Source organism: Hyperolius riggenbachi, chromosome 1, assembly GCF_040937935.1.
Source record: "Hyperolius riggenbachi isolate aHypRig1 chromosome 1, aHypRig1.pri, whole genome shotgun sequence".
NCBI lineage: Eukaryota > Metazoa > Chordata > Amphibia > Anura > Hyperoliidae > Hyperolius > Hyperolius riggenbachi.
The window spans coordinates 132,407,687-132,431,876 of NC_090646.1; the positions used below are offsets into that span (position 1 = coordinate 132,407,687).

General features: G+C 44.6%; 2 protein-coding genes across 6 annotated transcripts in view; one reads left to right on the forward strand and one right to left on the reverse strand.

Annotated features, from left to right (window-relative positions):
* The window catches only part of SCFD2 (sec1 family domain containing 2), a 628,477-nt gene extending 621,468 nt beyond the window's left edge, over nucleotides 1-7,009 (reverse strand). Inside the window, exon 1 of the mRNA XM_068278557.1 lies at nucleotides 6,188-7,009. Coding sequence (XP_068134658.1) covers nucleotides 6,188-6,974 — 787 coding nt within the window. The 5' untranslated portion in view covers nucleotides 6,975-7,009. The remainder of the gene's footprint in view (nucleotides 1-6,187) is intronic.
* A 3,217-nt stretch (nucleotides 7,010-10,226) lies between these two features.
* FIP1L1 (factor interacting with PAPOLA and CPSF1) overlaps nucleotides 10,227-24,190 on the forward strand; it is a 101,706-nt gene continuing 87,742 nt past the window's right edge. For all 5 annotated transcript variants that reach the window (XM_068278558.1, XM_068278559.1, XM_068278561.1 and 2 more), the window contains exons 1-6: nucleotides 10,227-10,417; nucleotides 15,777-15,825; nucleotides 16,909-16,966; nucleotides 19,966-20,066; nucleotides 20,152-20,216; nucleotides 22,146-22,253. In XM_068278558.1, the coding sequence (XP_068134659.1) occupies nucleotides 10,243-10,417; nucleotides 15,777-15,825; nucleotides 16,909-16,966; nucleotides 19,966-20,066; nucleotides 20,152-20,216; nucleotides 22,146-22,253 (556 nt within the window). In that variant the 5' untranslated portion in view covers nucleotides 10,227-10,242. The remainder of the gene's footprint in view (nucleotides 10,418-15,776; nucleotides 15,826-16,908; nucleotides 16,967-19,965; nucleotides 20,067-20,151; nucleotides 20,217-22,145; nucleotides 22,254-24,190) is intronic.

Consider the following 24,190-nt stretch of genomic DNA (forward strand, 5'->3'; position numbering starts at 1 on the left):
GGACGTCCTCCGGGCTTTACTGCGCAGGCTCAGAACTACTGAGCCTGCGCAGTAAAGCCCGGAGGACGTCCGATGACGTCAGTGCGCCGCCGTGAGGCGCATTTTTTAATGCGGAAGGAGCCCGACCTGGCCGCCGGCCTGCCCAGGTCGGGTCGGCCACCGGCAGCCTGCGGAGCGGTGCCGAGTGCACCTCCTGCCTGCCACGGGTTGGAGGAAGCCCCAGGTAAGTGGATGCGGATTTTTATTTTTTTGAAACAGTCCCTGAACCTTCCCTTTAAGGCACGTTTTGCTTGTTGTACCAGCAGCAGTTGTCAATAAAACTTTGTTTTTGTATGTAAATGTATTTTTTTCTCCACTTAGGGGTAAAAAAACGCATGCGCTTCTATGCGCTAAAAAAGCGCACCCATTCACTTGCATTGATGTGCGTTTTCCAGCTCAACGCACAGAAATGCATGCAACCCTACATTTCTGTAACGCTGCTCAGCGCAGCGCATAGATGTGAACCAGCTACATTTAGTTACATGGGAAAGTAAATACCTTGCTGATCGCACAGGGCAGTGCGCTGTAAAAAGCGCACAGAAACGGCCCTGATGTGAACGAGGCCTTACAGTTTGGCGTCAGGAAGGGAGGGGCTTACGGTTAGGCATTAGGAAGGGGGGAGTTTTAGTGTTAGGCACCAATGAGGTGTCTTAGGGTTAGACATCACCGGAGAGGTCTTAGGGATCGGTAGAGGGAGGGTTCTGTGTGAGAGTGGAGTTAGGTGTAGTTGTAGTAAAATATTGGTAATATTTAACAATGTTTTACCGCCCTCATTACGACTGTAAATATTTCTTTATTTTCATTGTTATAGATGATATTGTGCAATTTTGGCTTCAGCCCGCGCCCTTTTTTATACCGCTATGTTAACATCTATTATTCTAACGCAGATAAAGAAGAAGAACAAAAAATGTAATACATGATATCTTACAATTTTGGCTTCACCCACGCCCTTTTTTCCTGGCGACTTTTTTCCTGGCGACTTTTTTCCTGGCATGCCCGTTTCCCATGTAACTATTATCAATTACCAGTAGACACGTACGAAAATTCACATTACAATTTGCTTCAAATATGAACATTTGCATATTGAAAAACGTACACGAATTGTAATATCCTAGTGGAAATGTGCCCTAACTCACCTTGAACAAGTACAAAGAGAACAAGAGAACACCTGATCTTTATTACTGCCCAATATTAGCAATTTAAATATACCATACAGTGTAAACAGGCATTTCTTTATGTGGGCAAGATGGAAGTCAACATATGTAATTTTCCCTAATGCAAGTTCTGAGAAGGGGAAAAACTGGGCTGCAAAGTTGCTACCATGGGTTAGTTGGGTGAAAAGGATATGCGGGCTTCCATAGTTATATCGATTAATATAATATAACCATCCTGCTTATCTATTTGGTTGCAATAGTGCCTGAATCACAGGTGGTTAGGGGTGGTCAAACTTTGGCCATAGCAGCTGATCAGCATACATGTTCTAAGAATGATTACCATCGTTAACCAATCCTAATGTGTATAAGTTGCAGGAACAGATTAAATGCCAATTAAACAATTAAAAAGTAAATGTGCAAACAGAAAGCATTTGTTTATTGGGTTACAAAGACAACTGTTGTCAAACTTAAAAACAAACAAGCAGAAAGGAAGAAAACAACAAACAAGTTTATATGGTGGATTTTTTCTGCGTATGGATTTATACTGCGTTTCTGTGCTCAGGCCCTAAGCTTATTGACCCTAACTTATCTCTCAATCTGAACCTAAACCCAATAGATACTCACCTTCCAGTGTCTTCACTGCCATTTTGACAGTATAGTACCCAAACACCCAGCAAGAAAATTAACCCCTCCCCAAAAGTGAAAAGTACTCAAGGCCTTTTCGGTATAAAATAGCTGAATTATCTGAGTTAAAAATACCCCTACCAAATAAAAATAGTGGTTGGATACATAACAGCTCTTTTCCAATGTGCCATCATAAATATTACCAACGTGCCATCATAAATATTACCCGATTTGTCTTCCTGTGCTTTTAGAGGAAGTAAGCAGACAAGATCTTCGTTCGTGGGCATTGAGTAAACAGCCGTCTCCAGCCTTTGGATCTGGGACACTTACATTGCTGTGACATGTGGATGTGCTGCAGCCTGGTGTGTGTTTGGCTACACTGTGGCGATGGCTACTTATACTTATATCTTCCTTAGGTCTGCATAAGCATTTCCATAGGCTTGGTTGATGTAGGATATAGATTTTTGCTATTTGTGTGACCTATGACGTACCTGATTCCAGCTGCATGTGTGTTTTGACTAAGGGACAAGGCTCTAATAGACTTTTTGTATTGGATAATGGAATGGTGTTTTGCTATATCGAGGTCTTTCTCTATGAAAAATTTGCTTTTTTTGCCTCATCCATAGCATGTTATTTGGTCTACTGTATCGGTTTTGGCTCTATCTTTTGGAGTGCATTTAGGTTTCTTTTGACCCAGCTGTATAAACATTCTTGTCATTGGGATTCTCCATAAGGGCTGGTTCACACCGCCAAGCATCCGGGACTAGTCAGCTAAACGCTCCCATTCAAGTGAATGGAAGAGTTTAGCATCACGCGGTTACCGGCGATTACCATCGATAGCGCAACCGCGGCATACCGATCCCGATTAAACGCGTCATTTCGTCCAGCCCTAGAAGTCGCATGCGACATCCAGGGTCGGCTAGCCGCCGCGGCTTCATGTGGGGACGAGAAAACCGATCGCGATGGGAAGCCGACGATTGCCGTGCCGCCGCCCCTGAACGAGACGTCACAGGACGACGGGACTTCCGGCCGCCCCAACGCCGCCCGTGTCAACCAGCCCTAACTTAACTGGATCCCCGGAACCTAGCCGCTCACTCCGCTCCTCCAATGAGCTTTGCCTGACTGCCCCCCGCATCACCCAATCCCATGCATGCCTCCAGGACTTCTCAAGAGCTGCTCCAACACTATGGAACTCCCTACCTCCCCCGTTAGGGTTTCCCCCTCCTTCAACACCTTCAAGAAGGCCTTCAAAACTCATCTTTTCACTCTGGCCTACCCCCTCACTAGTGCTCTAAACCTACAGCTGAACGCTGGTCCCCTACCTTTCATGTCCCTACCTCTCCCTCTAGATTGTAAACCTTTGGGCAGGGTCCTCCTCATGTCTCCTACCTGTTCACGCACCTCCATTACTGTACACCCATCCTATGGATCTGAGTGAACTCGACTTGCCTGATCTCCATGCTCCCATCCAGTGACTGACTAAGCATTACCTTGTACTCATACTGTGCTGCATGTATTCCTGTATTGTCTAATTGCTGTATGTCACTCCTAAATAGTGTCTGTAACCTTAACTAATGTACAGCGCTGTGTAATATGTTGGCTCTTTATAAATACAATATATAAATAAAATAAAACTATGCTCTCTCAAATAGTGTCCCAGAGTTGTGTTGAATCCATATCCTCCACTGCTAACAAACAAATCAGCCCAACTCCCCTGTCAGCAGGTAGGACTGTGTGTCACAACAAAAAAGCCTCAAGTGCGCTAAAAAACAGCAATTCTGCATGTATTACAGAAAAACAAGTAGAAACCACAGCGTGTCCCCCCCCCCCCCCCCCCAGAAGTAGCACAATATGGGCACGATGCACAAAGCAAAGGTAAAATTGCTGGCATTTTAACCGGCACAAGAGGCAAGAGAGCAGCACTTATTAACCTATTAGCCCAACGTTATCAGAGTAATGTGCATGTTGCTGTGGTCACACATGGTATGCTGCACGTTACCATAGTGACGTGTGTTGCGCTAATAAGGTAACACGCATTGCCTCCCCTGTGGTTTGTACAGGTTAAATTGCCATGTGCTGCTTCATGCCTTAAGCCCTATGGGAGAGAAAAACCTAGATAAAATCGGTAAAAAGGTAGGAGTTTCAATGGAAAAAAAACAGTAAGATTTCAAACATAAAAAAAAATAAACCTTGAATCAATCTATTAAAGGGAACCTAAACTGAGAGGGATATGGATGTTTCCTTTTAAATAATACCAGTTGCCTGGCAGTCCTGCTGATCTTTGGCTGCAGTAGTGGCTGAATCACAGACCTGAAACAAGCATGCCGCTAATCCAGTCTGACTTCAGTCAGAGCACCTGATCTGCATGCTTGTTGAGGGGCTGTGACTGAAAGTATTAGAGACACAGGGTCAGCAGGAGAGTCAGGCACCCGGTAATTTTTTTGAAAGGAAAAATCCATATCCCTCTGTTTAGGTTCCCTTTAAGATTGACCAATGTATAATGATAATATTAGATTCACAGATGTAGACATTCCAAGTAGAGTAATATTGATGCTTAACTATCAATATTATTTTAAAGGGATTCTTAAGCCTAGCAAAAAAATCATTTTTACTTACCTGGGGCTTCTACCAGCCCCCTGCAGCCCTCCCAGTCACTATTGGATCCTCCTGTCCCCCGCCGCCAGCTACTTTCAATTTCGGCTGACAGGCTCACTGCGCCTATGCAGGCCTGGCCACGCATCTTCTTCGCGTTCCTGTCTGCAATAGCGCTATTGTGGATGGGAACACAAAGAAGACTACGCATTGCCAGGCCTGTCGGCGAACCGAAAGTAGCTGGCGGCGGGGGACAGGAAAATCCTGGAGTGACTGCGAGGGCACGGAACTGCTGCAGGGGGCTAGTAGAAGCCCCAGGTGAGTTAAAATGTTTTGTTTGGTTAGGCTTAGGTGTCCCTTTAAAATCTACTACTACGAATCTAAGGCCCAGTTCACACTGCTATTTGCGAGCCAAAACAATTCTTTCATCTGACAATTTTTTTTTCTATTATCCTGCATCGGGGGGAAAAAAAAAAAAAAATCTATGAAAATGTTTTTCTTTGCCTACTTGGTATCTAGTGGTTACCCCTCTCTCCCATATACAGTTTCCTGGTGTCCAGTGAACCCACTCCTTCCCCTTGTATAGTGGTTCTTCCTCCCCATACAGTTCTCTGGTGTCTAGTGCGCCCTTCTCCCTCCCCTATAGTTTCCTAGTGTCTAGTGGTCCCCATCCCTCTGCCCCCCCTCCCCCCCAGCAGAGATCAGTGCAGGGGGCAAGGGTTGGTATGCGATTTACCCCTCTCTCAGTTCCAGCGTTGCTCTAATCAGCCACTCGTCACCAGCTGTAATGACCGACTTGCCATTTGGCTGTGATCGCTCTGCTGCCATTTCCTCTGTACTGTGGTGTTGTGGAAAGGACCATGCCTTCCAAGGGAGGACGACTATTCTGGGCTGACTAACAGGGACATTCCCACCTGTTGTAACCGCGAGGCACACATGCGCATGCGAGATTGCATCGATGGACACTTTTTTTATGGATAGATGTCTTAAAGGTATGTGCGTCATGGACAGTGCATAGCTACCATAATCTGGATGGACTGCCTGTCCAAGACAAGTGGTTGCCAACCCTACTCCTAATCTGGGACAGTCACCTTGAAACTGGGATGGGTAGGAGGCATGGTTGCTGTTGATTTGAAGTGAAATGTCCCATTCTTGCCTGTCCTGATACAGAATTTCAGCTGCTCAGCAGTTTATCATCTCCTTTGTCATATTTTCCTTACTTCATATTACACCAAATACTTTCAATGGGAGCAAAGGTACTCGGACTTTAATTACAGTTAAAAAGATATGTATATGATAATATACCATGCCCAGGTGTTACATTGCCATGAATTTGTGATTTTGAAAGAAACACTTGGCTTTAAAAAAAAAAAAAAATTCTCCTTGCAAACAACACCACCATTTATGCAACAGTCATTATGCAAAAGCTTGTGCCATCTTATCAGGACACTCGAAGGTAACCTGGTTTCCCACAGATCTCTTCACCAGACTTAGATAATATACTTGTATCTTGAGAAGTGATTATTTGGGCTATAGCCCTCACATTCTGAGACTGGGTATTTGGAGTCATCTGTGTAACTTCGTCATTACGCTGAAACAGCTTGCACATTAGTTCCGACACTAAAGTCTCTCTGTTGGGACCATTTATTTTCTCTGATGACTTCATCCATAGGGAACCAGACTACTGAGGTCATGTGTCTGGCACTCGCCCCACATCATGCTGAATACAATAAGGCTTAGCACCCATAGAAAGTACTGTTTGAAAACAGTCCTCATACCCGTTACATCCAGAGTCCTGTCTATGAAGACCAGTGATGCCTTATTCTGTGCCAGCTTCCTGCGGTTCTTCGCCTGGGGATAGTTTGCCAATTCTCCAGCAATGATCCTGCTCAGGCATCCCACAGAGAAGCACTCCTCTCGTACACCAATTCCTTCCATAAGCTGGTTTAGTCCAGACACCAAGTTTTTGATGTGAGCCTGGAGCTCTGTGGGTAGGGAAGAGAAGTCCACATCCGCCAATGCTGGGAACCTCTTCTTGTCTGGTCGGCTACGGTTTAGGGCTTGCAAATCTAGGGATGGCATAAGTGGGAAAAGAGCATGGAAGGCAGGTGCCAGTAGGAGATGAGGACTGAGTGGGGCCAGAAGGAGGGGTGCCCACAGCATCTCAGCAGTGTAGCCCATGTTGCCCATCCACTGACACAGCTTCTCCTCCAGGTGCTCCTGCATAGACCTTGCTTCAGCCTCCCCTGGGCTCACTGCGGTCACCACAATGCAGTACTGAAAGGAGCTCTGGCTCACTACATCCCGGATGACATCCAGCGCCCGGCCTTTCAGTGGCCCGCTCACCACGAACACTGCCTTCGGCTGGCTGGAGGCACCGGACTCGAAGCTGGAGAATTCCTTGACGTTGAGAGCTCCGGCCGCCAGGAAGAGCTCAGCGCCGCCGCTCCAGTGCAGGATCTCCGCACACGGCTCGTCCATGAACACCACCGCCCGGCGGGACTTCGCCAGCACCGGCTCCCATACCTTCTGGCTGAACGCTACCAAGCCTGCACCACTTGCCATATTGCCACTTGCCAGCCACACTGACAGCTGCCGCTTGCTGATGACGTGTCACAGCCTTCCAGGCGCACATTGCACTCGTCAGCACAAACACAAGTTGGAGTAGTGTGGAGTTTAGCGTGCTAGAGTGTTGTACGTGTACGGAAATTCACCTTTTCAAGTTCTGATACTTATATTAGTATTAGCTATTATATTATGATAGTACTTATTATTATTGATGATAATGTCCATTTGACAGCCTGTTCCAAAACAACTTTTTAGACCATTCAGATCAAGTTGTGTGAAAACAGATTCCACTACCCTGCGATTCGCGATTTGATTCTGATTGCAAGGTACATTAAACTAATGGAAACTGCAGCAGCAATTTCTATTAGTGCGATCCGATTACGATGCGATTTTGGTCAAAGCTCAATCATCGTCCTGCCGCGTTTTGTATGCGATTGAGCTGTACTATAATGAGTATAGTAGCTCAATCGCATGGTAGAAATTGAAATGCGATCGCAAACGCCATCGAGATAGCATTTCATAGTGGTAAAGAGCCCTTAGGGGACCCTGCAGGAAACCTCATAGAGAAATCTAGCTAACGTGTTTGGGTGGATGGCACCCACTGGAACGGCTAGGTTGTAGTAAACTATGCCCACACCATTTAGCCAATACCAATACTTTGGGCTCTATTCACAATCACACATGCAGTAGAGATTTTTGACTGCTATATTACCGCCAGTGATAATATCCGCATTTTCTCCACATTCACAAAAATGTTCTGCATGCAGGAGCAATGCGTAAAAATTGGGGAAACATGCGGAAACCATGGGAAACCATGCGGGAAAAGGTGCCATAAAAAAAAAAAAAAAAAAACTTGTCAAAAAAATATTAAAGAGACTCTGTAACAAAAAAAAAAGTTCCCCTGGGGGGTACTCACCTCAGTAGGGGGAAGCCTCAGGGTCCCAATAAGGCTTCCCCCACTCCTGTAGCTGCAAGCAGTCCAGCACTGGCTCCCCAGAAGTGTCCCGGAATCCTCCCTCAACAAGCCTGATAAGCGCTAATTAAATTACCTTTCCTGGTTTCAGCGGGGGCGCTGTTGCAGCTTTCCGCACAGAGATAGGCGAAAATTACCGATCTCCGTCGGGTTCGCTCTACTGAGCAGGTGCAGCAGACTTGCGTCTGCACAGTAGAGCGGACCGACGGAGATCCGCTATTTTCGCCTATCTCCGTGTGGAGAGCCGATACTGTGCCTGCGCTGGAGCCGGGGAGGTAAATATTTACATCGCCGCCATTCCGGGAGGATTTTCTCCGCCGCCGTGGGACCGAGGAGGACGGGGGAAGCCTCAATAGGATCCATAGGCTTCCCCCACCCGAGGTGAGTACCCCCCCAGGGGTGGTTTTTAAAGTTACAGGTTTTCTTTAAAGTCCAGAAAACACAGCACTCAAGGCTCCAGACTCCATTTAAGTAAATGGGAAGCGAAATATATCACCAAGTACTTGTAGGTGATATAAAGTTGGTAGTTAAGGAGACTCTGTAACAAAAAAACGTTCCCCTGGGGGGTACTCACCTTGGGAGAGGGAAGCCTCAGGGTCCCAATGAGGCTTTCCCCTCCCCTGTAGCTGCAGCCATCCAGCGCTGGCTCCCCCGAAGCATCCCTGCAATCTGTGTTCGACCAGCCTTGCTATATTTACCTTTCCTGGCTCCAGCGGGAGCGCTGTTGCGGCTTTCAGCACAAAGATATGCGAAATAGCCGATCTCTGTCGGGTCCGCTCTACTACGCAGGCGCAGGAGACTTGTGCCTGCGTAGTAGAGCGGCCCGACAGCAATCGGCTATTTCCGCCTATCTCTGAGCGGAGAGCCGATACTGCGCCTGCGCTGGAGCCGGGAAGGTAAATATTTACATCCCCGCCGTTCCGGGAGCTTTTTCGCCGCTGCCGTGGGACACAGGAGGACGGGGGAAGCCTCGATAGGATCCGGAGGCTTCCTCCACCCGAGGTGCGTACCCCCCAGGGGAGCTTTTCTTCATTACAGGTTTTCTTTAAGTCAGAAATAATGTGCCTATTTTTGTTTGTGAATTTCTATTTTTTTGCGGGAATTAACGACTTTTGCTGACTTTTTGCACTTTTTTACGCATGCGCAAATACACAGGATTGGCCGGGCTTACGTCACCCTCTCTTAATCAGCATACAAAAGGTTTGGTCCGCACACCATCAGTCAAGTGCAGTTTCTTCATTTATTGCATGATTATGCACACTGATTTTTACGCATGCGGATAAACAATGCGTACGCATGCGTAAAATTTTGTGAATGTCAAAATGGTCTTATTTCAGTCGGGAATTTACCACGAGTGCATTTCCGCATGCGGAAAATGATTGTGAATGGAGACCATAGTGGTGTCTTGCGGCAAAACGGCCGCTTTGTAATGCGGCTTACCGCTCGGCAATGCACCGTCTGTGGCCACCACAAAGTTCACAGCATGTTACCGTCGGACTTTTGCGGCGATGCAAGTAAAGTCAACGGGGGACTGAAATTTTCAATAAAACCTGTGAATTCCTGTAACGTACTTCCTGTCCAGCAAGCAGTACACCACGCAGCGAGGGGTGTGCAGGGGGGGGGGGGGGGGGGGGGCGGCGCAATGCATAAGACCCTGTTGGTGCACTCTGCCGCAGGGTCATATGAACGTTGTGTACGTTGCGTTGGTTGCGGAGCATCGCACTGCGAACACACAGTCCAGGTATAAAACCTGCCCCCCAAAAATCAACAATGTTGAATTATTTGCTCCTCTGAAATGCCAGCTTGCATGCTAATTTAAAGCAAATTGTATGTATCCACATTGCATTGGTAGAAAGTGTAATGCAGAACATATGCATGCAAGCTGGCGTTATTAGCATCTCATTGGCCTTCACTACTGCTACTCTCTATTTCCCACATGGGAAAATAATGCTTCTTTTGTGTGTTTTCGATCTCTGCCATGTGGAGGGCTATAGAGTTACTTCCAGACATGCCTGTTAATAATTGCTAAGTAGTCTCTCTCTCATGCCATGCAATGAATGCAATCACTGATATAAATTCTACATTCCCAGCATGCACCGCGTCCACATTGCAACACGCCTGGAAAGGGCAGCGCGGTTTCTCTGGGACCATGGGAGCTCTATACCTGCCCTTAGCAAGCATGGCCGCGCTTAGTTTACACGCACTGTTGTGTGACGTGAGGCCGCTCTTCCAATCACTGCCAGGTAACGCCGGGTTTGTCAGTTCTCGCGATAGTTCTTCCTTTCGGCAAAGATGTCCTCCGGCGCAGAGGTGCTGGAGCGGGTGGTGGTTACGGCGGAGATGAGCGGCTCCAACGCTGTTGCTGCGGCTCCGACCTCAACCACCACCTCCACAGTAGCCGTCATCAGCACGGTGACCGCGAGCGGAGGAGGCGTCGGGGATGAGGAGGAGGAGTGGCTGTATGGGGGTATGGAGAGTGTGTGGGGCTTATCGGTGATTGGGGGGTGGTTCATAAATTCACTTGTTAAGGAGAGGCTCCTTCCTGAAATGCTACTGTGTGTGTAGTTTGATCTCTTATTTATGAAGAGTAGGGAGTGTGCATATCCTGTAGCAGTGTCTGCAAGGCCTCTGTGCACATCAACATCAGTGGAGCAGGAGCTTTTGTTTGTTGTTACTTGGAACTAGTGATGGTCAAGTAGATGCAAATAACTTCGAGTTGTAAACTTATTCAATTTTTTTTATGCAGCTTGAAAATGAACCAATCAAATCATGCTGAGGTAAAATTCGATTGGTTCATTTTCAAGCTGCATACATTTGCATAAACTCAGTTATTTGCGTCTACTTGACCCTCACTATTTGGAACCTGAGGTGAAATAAAAATAAACAAAAACGTACTTGCCTAAGAAGAGGTTTCCTAGTGGCTTCCCATGTCCTCCTCGACCTCACCGCTGTTGACTGGGATCCCATGAAGGTGCTTGAGGTGACCCAGCAGAAACCTCATATGGAAATTTTGATGTGATTGGTTGACAGCACCCTCGATATCTTTAAGGTTTTGGGTATAGTTTGTAATAACTGCCCACACTATTCAGCCAATTAGAGCGCTTCAGGTTGTATAGGGTGCTGTGATTGGAGAACTGATTCCTATGAGGTTTTCTGCTGGGTCATTTCAAGAAGACGATGTCCACCATGAGATCATATCCGGCAAGTGCTTGCTGGATATATTCAGTGGGGTGGAGGACACAGGAGATACCTAGTAAAGTATCTGTTTAGTTTTTTTTTTTTTTTTTTTTTTTCATCTCAGGTTGACTTTCAAGTGAAATATACTTCCTGTGTTTTACACTTTCACTGCAAAGCTTAGCTTATATGAAATAGTTTATTATATAATAAAAAAACTTTTTGTCTTTTTCAACCTGAACTCTAAATAAACACTTTATTGAACTTTGTACTTTTTTTTGTGCTAGTCTACTTGAGGGGGCCTGGCAGGAAACCTTATAAGGATCAGTTCTCAGATTGCAGCACTCTCTACAACAGGAAGCATTATAATTGGCTGAATAGTGTGGAGGTAGTTTACTACAACCTATTTGAAACCTAGAAGTTTGAAATTGTGCCGTCCACCCTATCACCTTAGCGGAATTTCTTTATGAGGTATACTGCTGGGTCCCTTCAAGTAGACTAGCAACCTTTTTTTTTTTTTTTGTATCAAATCTTACCTACAGTCTTTTCTAAGTATTGTCAATCTGTTGGCCTTCATATTACATTAGTGTTAAAATTGAACAATCAAGATTGGAGGTGTGTATGCACATTTTAGACTTGTTATAAGAACCAATCACTTATTATTTCAGTTGACTATACAGCATGCAAAACTGCTCATTGACGTGTTGGAAAACCTTGTCTGATTTGCTATTCCTAGCGTAACTTGTTTTGCTCTCTGTTGAGCAGTCCAGTAGTGTCTGTACATTGACCTGTAACCTACATTGATCACAATAATTTTGGGTGACAGTAATAAATGTGCACAAGGCATTATTTATGTCCTCAAATGACAAGTGTGTCTTGCTAAATGAGTAGGCTGAAGCAAATCACAGGAAATAAAGTTCTGGGGATAGAAGATACAGTCTGGTATGTAGATTCATACCATGGCTATGCCTTCTGTGACTTTAGGCAAGTGCAGTGTTGAGAGCTTCAGGCGCTGGTCTAGTTTAGGAGACCCAGCAGGGAACCTCATAGGGAAAATCCACTAATGTAATTGGATGGACGGCACCCTCTCAATCTGCTAGGTTTCAGATATGTTGTAGTAAACTACACCTACACTATTCAGCCAACCAAAACGCTTCATGCTGTAGAGGGTGCTGTGATTGGAGAACTGTTTACTTTGAGGTTTTGTGCTGGGTCCCCTAAAGTAGACCAATACCGAGCTTTAAAGGTTTACCTTGATTAAAGCACACCTGAGGTATATTGGTGACTGCCATATTTCCTTTTAAGCAATACCAGTTGCCTGGTGTCCTGCTGAGCTATTTGACTACATCAGTGTCTGAATCGCCCACCTGAAAACAAGCATGCAGATAATCCAATCAGACTTCAGGCAGAGACTTCTGACTTGCATGCTTGTGATGGGTACACATGAGATTTTATGGTCGATTTACTGTCAGATCGATTATTTCCAACATGTCCGATTTGCTTTGCGATAGATTTCCGTTAACTCTGATAGGAAATCGCTCGGAAATCGATTGGAAAGCTAATCGCACATGTTGGAAATAATCGATCTGACAGTAAATCGACCATAAAATCTCAGTGTGTACCCAGCACAAGCCATAGACCCTAAAGGTCCGTACACACGCCGGACTTTTGGCAACGACGGGTCCGTCGTTGCCTCCCGCTGGGTGGGCGTGCCAGCGACAGTCCGGCGTGTGTACGCTCTGTCGTCAGACTGATACGGCTGTTTCTGAGCGATCCGCCGGGCGGATCGCTCAGGAACAGTCGTATCAGTCTGACGACAGAGCGTACACACGCCGGACTGTCGCTGGCACGCCCACCCAGCGGGAGGCAACGACGGACCCGTCGTTGCCTAAAGTCCGGCGTGTGTACGGACCTTAAGTGTGATCAGCAGGCAGTCTGCATTGTTTGCAAAGTGCACCTGAACTCAGAACGTTCCTCTCTGCTGTAAAAGATAAACATAATCTTTAAACAAAAAAATATATATAATTTTTACAACTGATACAAATCCTAAAATCTGAATTTTCTACTTCCTGATTCATGGAAGCAGACATATGATTGGACACAGATGAGGGGGAATTAAACAGGCCAAACTCTCTAAATACATACAGGGTGGATTTCTCTATGTATTTCTTGAGTCCTGTGCAAGAGTTCAGGTCCTCTTTAAAGGTCCTTTTATACTGGTGGCGATTTGGAATAATCCCACCTCACAGTAGATGACACTGCACGTTATAGCTGTGGTGGGACAAGAATTTAAAAAAAGAGAAAAATTAACATGAGACTTCCGGCTCACTTGTGGGAGGCGCAGGGTAATGCTCTGCAGCTTGTGTGTTACGTCCGTAGCACCTGGAGCACTTCCGTCACACTGCAAGCAGTTACATGTCTCATAGACTTTTAATGGCCTTTGCGGTGGGGGAGAGTACTGCAATGCTGTAAAGCCTCATACACACGAGGCACAAATGTCTGCAGTTGCAAGCAGACAAGAGACAAAAAAAAAAAAACAGCGACAATTTGTCACCAGGTCCCTCTGTGCAGCAGCTGTACACATGTTGCACAGAGGGACAGAGATGCGGCGGAAGTTGTCGCTAAACGTTTCGTCCCCCACCGGAAGCTCCCTTCTGGCTGTGGGTAGCTGTCGCTGGTCCGCACATACACACGCAGTACGCGTTGCAGGCTAGCGACGGTTGCGGAGACAGAAGTTGCCGGTGATTTAACTTTTCAATCGCTCGGCAACTGTTGCCTGCGGCGACAGTTCGGGGTGCGCGCCTCATACACACGGAGCAACTGTCGCCCAGACATGCGCGTGCCACATGTTTGTGGCGACAGTTGTGCCCCGTGTGTATGAGCCATTAGTGTAATAAATGTCTGCCTCCATATCCCTCTTAGTTCCGGTATACTTTGACCCTTGTTCCTCTTGTGTTCATTTTCGTGTTTTTGAAGCCGTGGTTCTGAAGTTTGCCTATTGAAATGTTCATCTAATGCTTAAAATTTGAGTTGGTATTTCTAAACTTATGTCTTATATAGTGTTGCTATCTTTCACAGCACCTTACAAAGTATATATTCTTGTCACTGTTCGAGGGGTTCTCCAATTCCTACCATAGTAATTTGTTCATCATAATGTAGGTATATTTTTAGGGAAGACAGTGTATCTATATGTTTTTGGGATGTGGGGAAATGCACACAAACATGGCTACAATATGTAAAGTTAACTTCAAGGGACCTGACCAAGTAGTTAACTACATGAGACGTTTACAATATCAGAATCTGTCACGCACTGTATATTTACACAGGTGCATGGCTGAGAACTGAGCCTACCTTGGCCAGAGCATTATGATATCAGAGTAAACGATAATGAGCTTCTACTGTACTGTATATCAAAAGGCATAGGTGTTACTGTAATGCAATACTGTAGATTTAGGCATAACTTACAGAAAGTAGCCAATGTATTCCTTATGGGTGCATTAGGATGCTTTGACACAAAGCAATTAAGTGTCCGTGTTGTGTTTCAAATGCCCCCCCCCCCCCCCCCCCCCCCCCGCTCCAGATTTTTTCATAGAGCACACACTGCTTAGCAGGGTGCAGAATATTGTCTTTTGTACTGAAATTTCTGCCCAACACAAACCCTCATGTTCCATTTCAGACAGTGATTATCTAAAGTGTGCACATAGATGTGTCCAAAAGCTTAGAATGGAGAAGGAATGTTAATGGATCCATATACGGTATCTATAGAGCTATGTTGTACAAAATCTTGCCTAGCTATCTTCTCTATCTAACTCTACTGCATGCAAGAAGGGCATAGCAGTGCAGAGAGCAATCGGTGTTGCTGATTGAGACTGAATCACAGTAGAGGGAGTGAGGATATCTGAGGCATGAGCTTTCGCAGGAGCATACTTAATATGTGTATATAATTCCGGCTCAGAGGAGAACGTAGAAATATTTTTTTCTATGGGCTCTATTCATAAAAGGTTACCGCAAGTTTTCCGCTCAAAACAGCGGATTTTCCCGTCCATTTAGCAAAGTGGGCATTCATAAAAGCTGTTCCCGGATGAAAATCTACAATCCCCCAGCAGAGCGAGAAATTTCCGCCCTCTCCAGTGTTTTTCTAGATTTATCTAGAAAAAAGTAACAAAATGGCCATTCATGAAGTTTAGAGGAAGCGGTATGTGGACGGGAAATACCGCTTCCTCTGATTTTGCGGATTACATACAAGTGAATGGGACAGACCTCCCAGAGAGAGCAGTGCACGGGAGGGACTCTGCCGGCTGAAGTGTTTCCGCATGCCTTCAGACAGCTTACCGCCAGCTTTCAGCGGGAGATCTCCGCTCTTGCATCGCAGCTGGCAAGATTTTTTTGAATGACCACCCAGAAGTGTAAAATACCGCTGCGGTATTTTCCCTCCAGGAGTTTTTTCGCCACAACTTTTTTATGAATAGAGCCCTATGTGTTAGATATCTAGAGTTCAGGTTAATTTTAGATATGTTATTTTGATAACAGTACGTGAATGGCTATAGGCACATAAGTATGCCAACAATTTACATGCATTATGTGCTGTAGGAGGAATTCCATCAATATAGCAAATCTGACTTTTTTTTTCTTTTTTATAATGATTTGTGCAGAAGAAAATGAGGCTGCAGGACCTGATGATGATGAAGAGGGTATGACCAGGTGAGTGTGTCTTCCTTGCCATAGATGTTGACACATGTTAAAATTGTGTGAATGTGCTTATGTAATCATGACGACTTTTAAGACTTGAAGTGTATGAAATAAGTCAGTCACCCATAGCAAGCAGTCTTTTTACATGTCACATGTTGCTTAGTACCGACGGAAAGGGGTCTCGCCACTGGTTGTCGGCCGCTACACTTTAGTGTGTTGGTTAAAGAGGAACTCCAGTGAAAATAATGTAATAAAAAAGTGCTTCATTTTTACAATTATGTATAAATGATTTAATTAGTGTTTGCCCATTGTAAAATCTTTCCTCTCCCTAATTTACATTCTGACATTTATCACATGACATTTTTACTACTGGCAGGTGATGTCACTGGAAGTAGCTGCTGCTTGCTTTTTTGGCAGTTGGAAACAGCTGTAAACTGCTATTACCCACAATGCACTGAGGGCAACAGACAGGATACTGCCAGGATCATCATCCTCACAGTTTCCTGTGGGAGGTGTTTCACCACAATATCAGCCATACAGAGCCCCCTGATGATCCGTTTGAGAAAAGGAATAGATTTCTCATGTAAAAGGGGGTATCTGCTACTGATTGGGATGAAGTTCAATTCTTGGTTACGGTTTCTCTTTAAGTTTTGAATCTGACTCTTGATGTGTGTAAGTGAAAACAACTCTACAAGACAAGAATAAAATTACTGTCGGGGTTCAAATTCGGGGGAATTAATTTGAAATCCAAATTCTCCCGCACACCTAATGTCAGCACCCGAAGGGTCACGTGACTACGATGCTTTCGCCTTCTGCCTTGGAAGGAAGAAGGATCGGAGTAACATGAAGCGTGGTGTGACCTCCCTGTGACCCTGTCCACTGCTTCCAGTACTGAAGTGTGGCGTGCGGGAGAATTTGAAACCCCAACACAAATGCAAATCCTAAAAATACCCCAAGCGGGGATCGGCATGCACCAATTTTCACAGAAAGTATTGAACAGATTGTAGTTCTCATTTCAACAAGGGAATTGTTCATGTACATTTATGTTCACATATGTATACTCAACTTTGTGGTTCTTTGTTTTTAATTCCATAGCTCTCATCCTGTAACCAGTATTGAAGCTGAGACTACTGAAAATGGTGTTGCAAAACCGGTAATTGTATAAAAAAAAAATTTCTATATGATATATCCCACCATCAAACAGTTGCTGTTCTCTTAATGTACTTACGAGCCCCCCCCAAAAAATTAAATAAAAGTGTTTTTGGGAATCACCAACGATTGTTGGCTATCCCAAAATGCTGCCAAATACACCCTAGTGGATCACAGCCCTGATAGTAGCTTGTAACTGCTACATACCTGTCAGCTAGCTGGTGTTTGTTCTTCCTGTGGCCATTTAAAGGCAATGGATTGCCTGAATTCCCAGTAACCAATTCATGTTTTATTAAAGAACAGAAATGTGCAAAAAAAAATGTTTCCCATCAACTTCTGCAAAAGATGACAAGTGTATAAGGTACCACAGTATCAACACTTAAGCCCCATACACACGGCATACATTTGTCTGTAGTTGTGAGGCAACGACAAACAGACGAGAGACAACAGCATATTTATGGCAGCGCCAATTTGAGTTTGCAACAGTTGTACACACGTGACAACAGGAAAAGTGAAGACCTGACGGAAGCTGTCTGCCACAGACTACGTATAGTAGTAGTACTGTGGTAGTGACTGTGCTGTCTGTAGAAGACTTTTGTACGCATGACAGGACACCAAAAGACCAAGCGATGGTTTGTGAGATGAAAGTCACAAGAAATTCACCAGTTGAATCGTTCAAACATGGCTGTGTCTGCTGACAGTCTTTTGTCTTTTACATCGTATACGCGAACAAACAGTCGCTCAACGTGTGTCTGTACAGACATTTGTATGCTGTGTGTATGGGCCTTTTAGACAACCTTGTTATCATTTTGGTTCTGTACATTACCACAGTGATAAATGAAACAAATCAGATGCAGTTGAATTGCAGACTTTCAGCTTTAATTCAGTGTTGTGAATAAAACGATTGCTTAAAAATATGAGACAGCTAAAGTATTTTTTAAACCCTTCATTTCAGGGATGGGGCGGGTAGTGCTGGAAAGTTCATGGGGTCATTATTTCTTTCTTAGTTTAGGACTGCAGATTTATCATGGCTGCTGTTTAGATTTCAGTCTTAAAGCAAACCTGAAGTGAAAATTTACTGATGAGATAATTATTATATTTGTAGTACATCTGCGAAATACAACATTAGTAGCAAAGAAGAGTCTTATTGTTTTCCAGTGCAGAAAGAGTTAAAAAAAAAACCCTTAAAGCGGAATATAACCCTGCATTTCAACTTTGCTCTGAAACATTATTTACAGCATATTATATGCAACCAGCATTTTTTTTTTTTACTAGACCAGCATTGGAAGGGTTACACACAGAGCTTTAAAGTTCCGTGGAGAGAACTGCTGCCGCATCCAAAGTTTAGATAGATACTTTTAAGTCAACAAAATGTAACAAGTAAGGAATGTTACACTCTTTGGCTGTCCTCCAGCTCCTGCACAGTCGGAGAGAGTGAGTCACATTCCACAATTGTTTAAGTAAACAGAATGTATGTATCTACTTTAACTTCGGCTGTGGGAGCAGTTCTCTCCAGGAACTTTAAAGCTCTGTGTGTAACCCTTCCAATGCTGGTCTAGTAAAAATAAAATGCTGGTTGCATATAATATGCTGTAAATAATGTTTCAGAGCAAAGTTGAAATGCAGGGTTATATTCCGCTTTAAGTTATCTACACACACTGGGTCCAATACTGTCCTGTTTTCTGAAGCACTTAAACAGCCAAGAAACGGTGAGAGACAGATTAAGATGAGGTTCTACTGCAGGAAAGTTCAAAGGGTCATTAGCTGTGCTCTGTTTTTGTAACTTAACCCTCTCCTGAACGCCGATAGACGGCGGTAAAGTGGCAGCTATAGGACCACGTAACGCCGATCGGCATCAGGTCCTGTAGGTGGGGTTTAACAGAAAATGCGTGCGCATGTGCGATCATTCCCTGCAGAGACACGGAGCTCCGTGGTCTGTCTGCCAGCGATAGCGGCTGGCAGGCTGTTAACACAAAAAATCCTGTTTGTTTACATTCGTACATTGCTGTGATCAAGTGCAGCACTGTACAGGGGACACTTAACTGTCCATCTGAGCGGCTCACAATCAAATCCCTCTTATAGACTGATGCCTATGAGAGAAGAGAAAAAGTATCGATCGCGGCCTCGTGCCAATTTTTTTCTTTTGGGGGGGGGGGGAGGGGACTATAACACATTAAAAAAAAAAAAACCCGCAGCAGCGATCAGAGACAACCAACAAAGTCCTACCAGTGAAAAGAAAGAGGTAAGATTCATTTGTGTGCTAAGTTGTATGGCCATGCAATAAACCAGGGGTCCACAAACTTTTCCGGTTAAGGGCCGGCCGGGTCAACATACTTCAGATTGCTGAGGGGCCAAAGTATAGATAAAAGGTAGAAAAATTACATCGAGCCTAAGTAGTGTAAACTACAGACAGTGAAGTATACCCAAGTGACAACCTGCAGTCCAATTGGACCCATGTGGATGGGTGGTGCCAGCACTGCTATTCTGTATGTGGGTCGCAGATATTTAAAGATACAGTGGACCGCATCATTAAGTAATAGATTTTGAGAGTAGGGGGGCCGGTGAAAAAGCCTTAGGGGGCCACATTCGTCCCGCGGGCCTTTGAGGACCACTGCAATAAACCCAATAAACCATTAAAGCTACAGTGTGCTGAATTGTAAAATAAATTGCCTGGTCACTAGGGGGGTGTTAACCTGTGGTCCTCAAGTGGTTAAAATACAGAGAGGTTTAACTGCAAGTGTGACAGAATGATGAAATATTAAAAACAAATAAACAAAAAAAAACCTTTTACTACTGAAAATAAAAATGAGACTTTTCTTTGCAACTAATTAATATTCAATTCATTATCTGTACTACACATACAATTCATTATCATAGGATTTTTCCCCCACTTTGAGGGACACTGAGTGTTGTGCTTTGTTGAGTGTAATGTGCTGCATATTATGTCTGATCTATAAACCAAGGGAATACACAGCAAAATAAAACCTTTACTTTAACTGTAAGGTGACAGAGACAGAAGATGACAGCGACAGTGATAGTGATGATGACGATGATGATGTCCATGTTACCATAGGTGATATTAAAACGGGAGCTCCTCAGTACGGGTAGGTATTGAATATCACAAAATATTCTGCATAGATTGATTGTTGCATGTGTAGCAGAATGTTTATAATTTTTTTTTTATTTTAGGAGCTATGGTACAGCCCCAGTAAACCTGAACATTAAAACCGGAGGCAGAATTTATGGAGCTGCTGGTGAGTAATGTACTGTATGCATACTAATCATACAGTACAGCCGCATGGCATGAAAAAGTTCCTGGGTGGGGCTTGAGGGAGGAATGCAGGGCCGGTGCATCTCTGCTTACAGCATAGGAGCAGGATGAGGAGGTGAGCCGATGACAGCCGGGTGCTCACCAAAATTAGCTGGGTGGAGCACCCGGCTAAAAGAGCCTGGGGAGAACACTGCTAAGGTGCCAGTTCAGGCAAGCCTGCTTTCCTTAGCTCTGTGTAGGCACTCAGGACCTGAGCCCACTGCTACGTTTATAAAAATGCATTTCAAAAACGCTTGAAAAATGCATGCATTTGTATGTGTTTTTATAAACTCATCAGTGGGCTCAGGCCCTTAGTACAGAGCTTGTATATGCCAAGACCAGCGCTGCGTAATATGTTGGAGCTTTATAAATAAAATAAGAGAAGCCACACCCACAGAGCCTGAAATCTGATACTCTCACAGCAGCTTCTGCTCATGTGATCAACATTTTAAAGCAAAATTATTTTTTCTTTTTTTTATGTTCAAGAAAAATTTAACCACTTGTGTACCAGCAGTCTCTGGCTCATTTGGTTCCAGACACTGCTGGCACAAAAAAAGGGGCTTACCGACCTCATGCCGCTCACCTATCGCGTGCAGCCCCCTCACTTTGCTGTCGCTATGAATGAAGAGCTCTGTGAGCTGATCAGGTGACTAGTTCATTGGCTAATGACCCTGTCATCAATGTGATTTGGCTCACAGTGATCTTGAGATCAGGAGCAGTGGTGTAGCAATAGGGGGTGCAGAGATTGCAACTGCACTGGGGCCCACTTGGGGCCCCCCTTCATCAATCTTATAAGCTTTTTATTGGTGCTTTGCTGGTAATGAACACCTTTATATGTACATTGAATAGGGTTTATCCTTAACAAGCTATTTCCTTACTCTTACACCTCTGACACTACAACTGTCCTTAGTAGGTTTTGGGGCTCCATGTAATACTTGCATCGGGGCCCCAAACTCCTTAGTTACGCCACTGGTCAGGAGCCAATTAAATCTGCTTCTGACGGGCTGACAGAGCTCTGCCGTCATAGAGACAGCAGAGTGAGGGGCCTGTGGCCAGGAAGAGATGGGAGAGAGCGGCGGTCCGTGCGAGCTCGGTAATTGAAATCTGAGACAGGAATAAGCAGCCACAAACGGCATAAATTTAAATTACCACAGTCCGGAAGTGGTTAAAAAGGAACTTTAAACCAGGAATGATTTTCATCCCAATCAGTAGCCGATACCCCCTCCCATGAGAGATCAAAACATTTTCTCAAATAGATCGGGGATCTGTGTGGCTTATACTGTGGGGATATTGTGCAAATGATTTCTGCAGATTTCTGTAGTTTGTAAAACGGACCAAGTGCCACGAGAGATTCCAAAACAATTTGTAGTGATTTTGTGAGACCCACAAGCTTAAGTTGAGACATGTCTAGTGAGATTAGAACTAGCCAGTTTATCCAGAACATGTACTAGTAATGATAATCTCTAGACCTCCATATTTACATCACTTATAGGTTTGAAATTGTCCTTCGAAGCCAAAATTAAGTTAATTGTAAATCTTTTTTTGTTTGAGACCTCAACCCAGCACAAACTGCCCACCCGGAGCTGCTAGGAAAGAACGTTTCCGCACTTCTGGTAGAAAGGGTAGTAGCAGCTGGCAATTTGAGTGGTTTTTGTAAGAAACTTATGGACAACAGAGGGACATCAGCTAGGTGGTAGTGGAAGTATGCATTACAATACTAGTAAGCAGAGGTGTAAGAATACAGGGGCCAGCTACTGTTATCTGCAGTGGGGCCAAGGTCAGTGGCTCATATATTCTTTACAGAACATGTGTAAATTCTCTATTGTGTTTATAGTTTATGTATGCTACTCCTAATATTGTTCTGCTTTTGTAGGTGGGAAAGTTAAAGGGGTGGATTTGGATGCCCCAGGTAGTATTAATGGTGTTCCTCTGGTAGAAGTGGATTTGGATTCCTTTGAAGACAAGCCTTGGAGAAAACCAGGTAATGCGGTCTCTGTGCATCTATAAAGACTGTGATTCTAGCTATGCTAATGCAATTGTAATATCAAATAAAGGTTTAGTACTCAAGATTACACTATGTGCTCTAATATGCTGTAAGATTTGCATTCAGGATTTACTCTGATAATCCGGATCCACTATTACTGATCTGACCAAGGGAGTGACTATAAAGCTAATCCTATAGCATTTAGTTAAAGTGAATGCCATATAGTGTATGCATTATCTTATTTTCTGTATTTAGTGTTCTGCCAGCCAGCTTGATTTTTCACCAGGCAGAGGTTGTTGTAACTTCCACCTCCCCACTGCATCCTGCTGCAGGCTGGCAGCTCTCCTCAAGTCTAGTTAGAACAGGGAGAAGGTCATAACTGGGACTTGTGAAATTAAGTTGCAGTTGTATTGGGGAGAAAAACTGAAGTGATGGAAAACTAGCATTGGGTGGGCTGAAGAAGCAAATGGCTTTTTATGGTGACTGCTTACTGTTAAGTGTAGGCCAGTGCAAAACCATTAACCAAAAAGTACAGCAGTTGTCCATATAGCCAAAAAGTTTCTGCTTTTTAAATGGAATATGAATCCTAATTGGCTTTTCTGAATAACTGCTCTGCATTTGTAATCTCTTACATGTGGCTTGATAAAGGATTCCTTTAGAATGTAAAGGGACACTTCCTTTTCAACTTAAAGAGAACCCGAGGTGGGAATTACTTTTACTATTGGGGCACAGAGGCTGGTTGTGCGCACTAAGACCAGCCTCTGTTGCCCCATCGTGTGCCTCCATGTCCCCCCTGCTCGCCGCTATACCCCCCGCATTGCTGGCTGTGTCGCCAGCTCAATGTTTACCTTGCGCTGTCAGTCAGCGCCGCTCCCCCGCCTCCTCCGCATCGGCGCCACCCGCCGCGTCACTTCCCTCCTATCAGCGGGAGGGAAGGGACACGGGCGGGTGCGCCGATGCGGAGGAGGCAGGGGAGCAGCGCTGACTGACAGCGCAAGGTAAACATTGAGCTGGCGACACGCTGCGTGTCGCCAGCAATGCGGGGGGTATAGCGGCGAGCAGGGGGGACATGGAGACACACGATGGGGCAACAGAGGCTGGTCTTAGTGCGAACAACCAGCCTCTGTGCCCCAATAGTAAAATTAATTCCCACCTTGGGTTCTCTTTAAGGTGATGTTCACAGTGAGGCATTGTGGTGCGGCTTAACGGCTGTATTGTAAAGCTAAAAGCTGCACTGCAATGAAAACCCAATCACCGTGCTGCCGGTGCGGTCTAACGGCGTGCGGCATCCCAACACACTGCATGCAGTGTACTATCCGTTAATAAAATAAAACCCACACTGTGCGCTCTTCAAAGTATTCACAGGTAGGACTATCTATGTTATTTGTTGGCCTTATTAATTGGATTGCACCTGTCATTCAAGAGTGTGCACCACTTAACCAAACAAAACAATGTTTTGAAACAAGCAGGGCGCTCAGCAATAGTCAGGCAGATAGAGGCACAAAGTCATAATGGTTCACACCATGCACATAAGTAAAATACGTTTCCAACTATAAATGAAAACTCTGCATATAAAATCCACATAAAACTAATCTAAAAGTCCTCATATGTATTGCTCTGATAGTTCTTTCACATTTCTTTGACTGGCTTCTTCAAAAACCTCCAAACATTTGACAGTAACCGTATACGCTCACCAGATTGGATGGCAGACCAAGTTAAAGCGGACCCAAACCAAACATTTTTTTTTTAATTCAAAATATTTCATTGCACCACTCTGACACATACAAAGATAAACACTCCTTCAAGCCTATGAGCATTTCAGTGCATGCTTTTCACCCTTCTCTTTTCAGAACTAGGGTTATACAGGTGGCAACCATTATTTCTGAGCTTATTAGGAGGTTTTAGATCATGGGTGTGTTTGTCATCAGCTACCC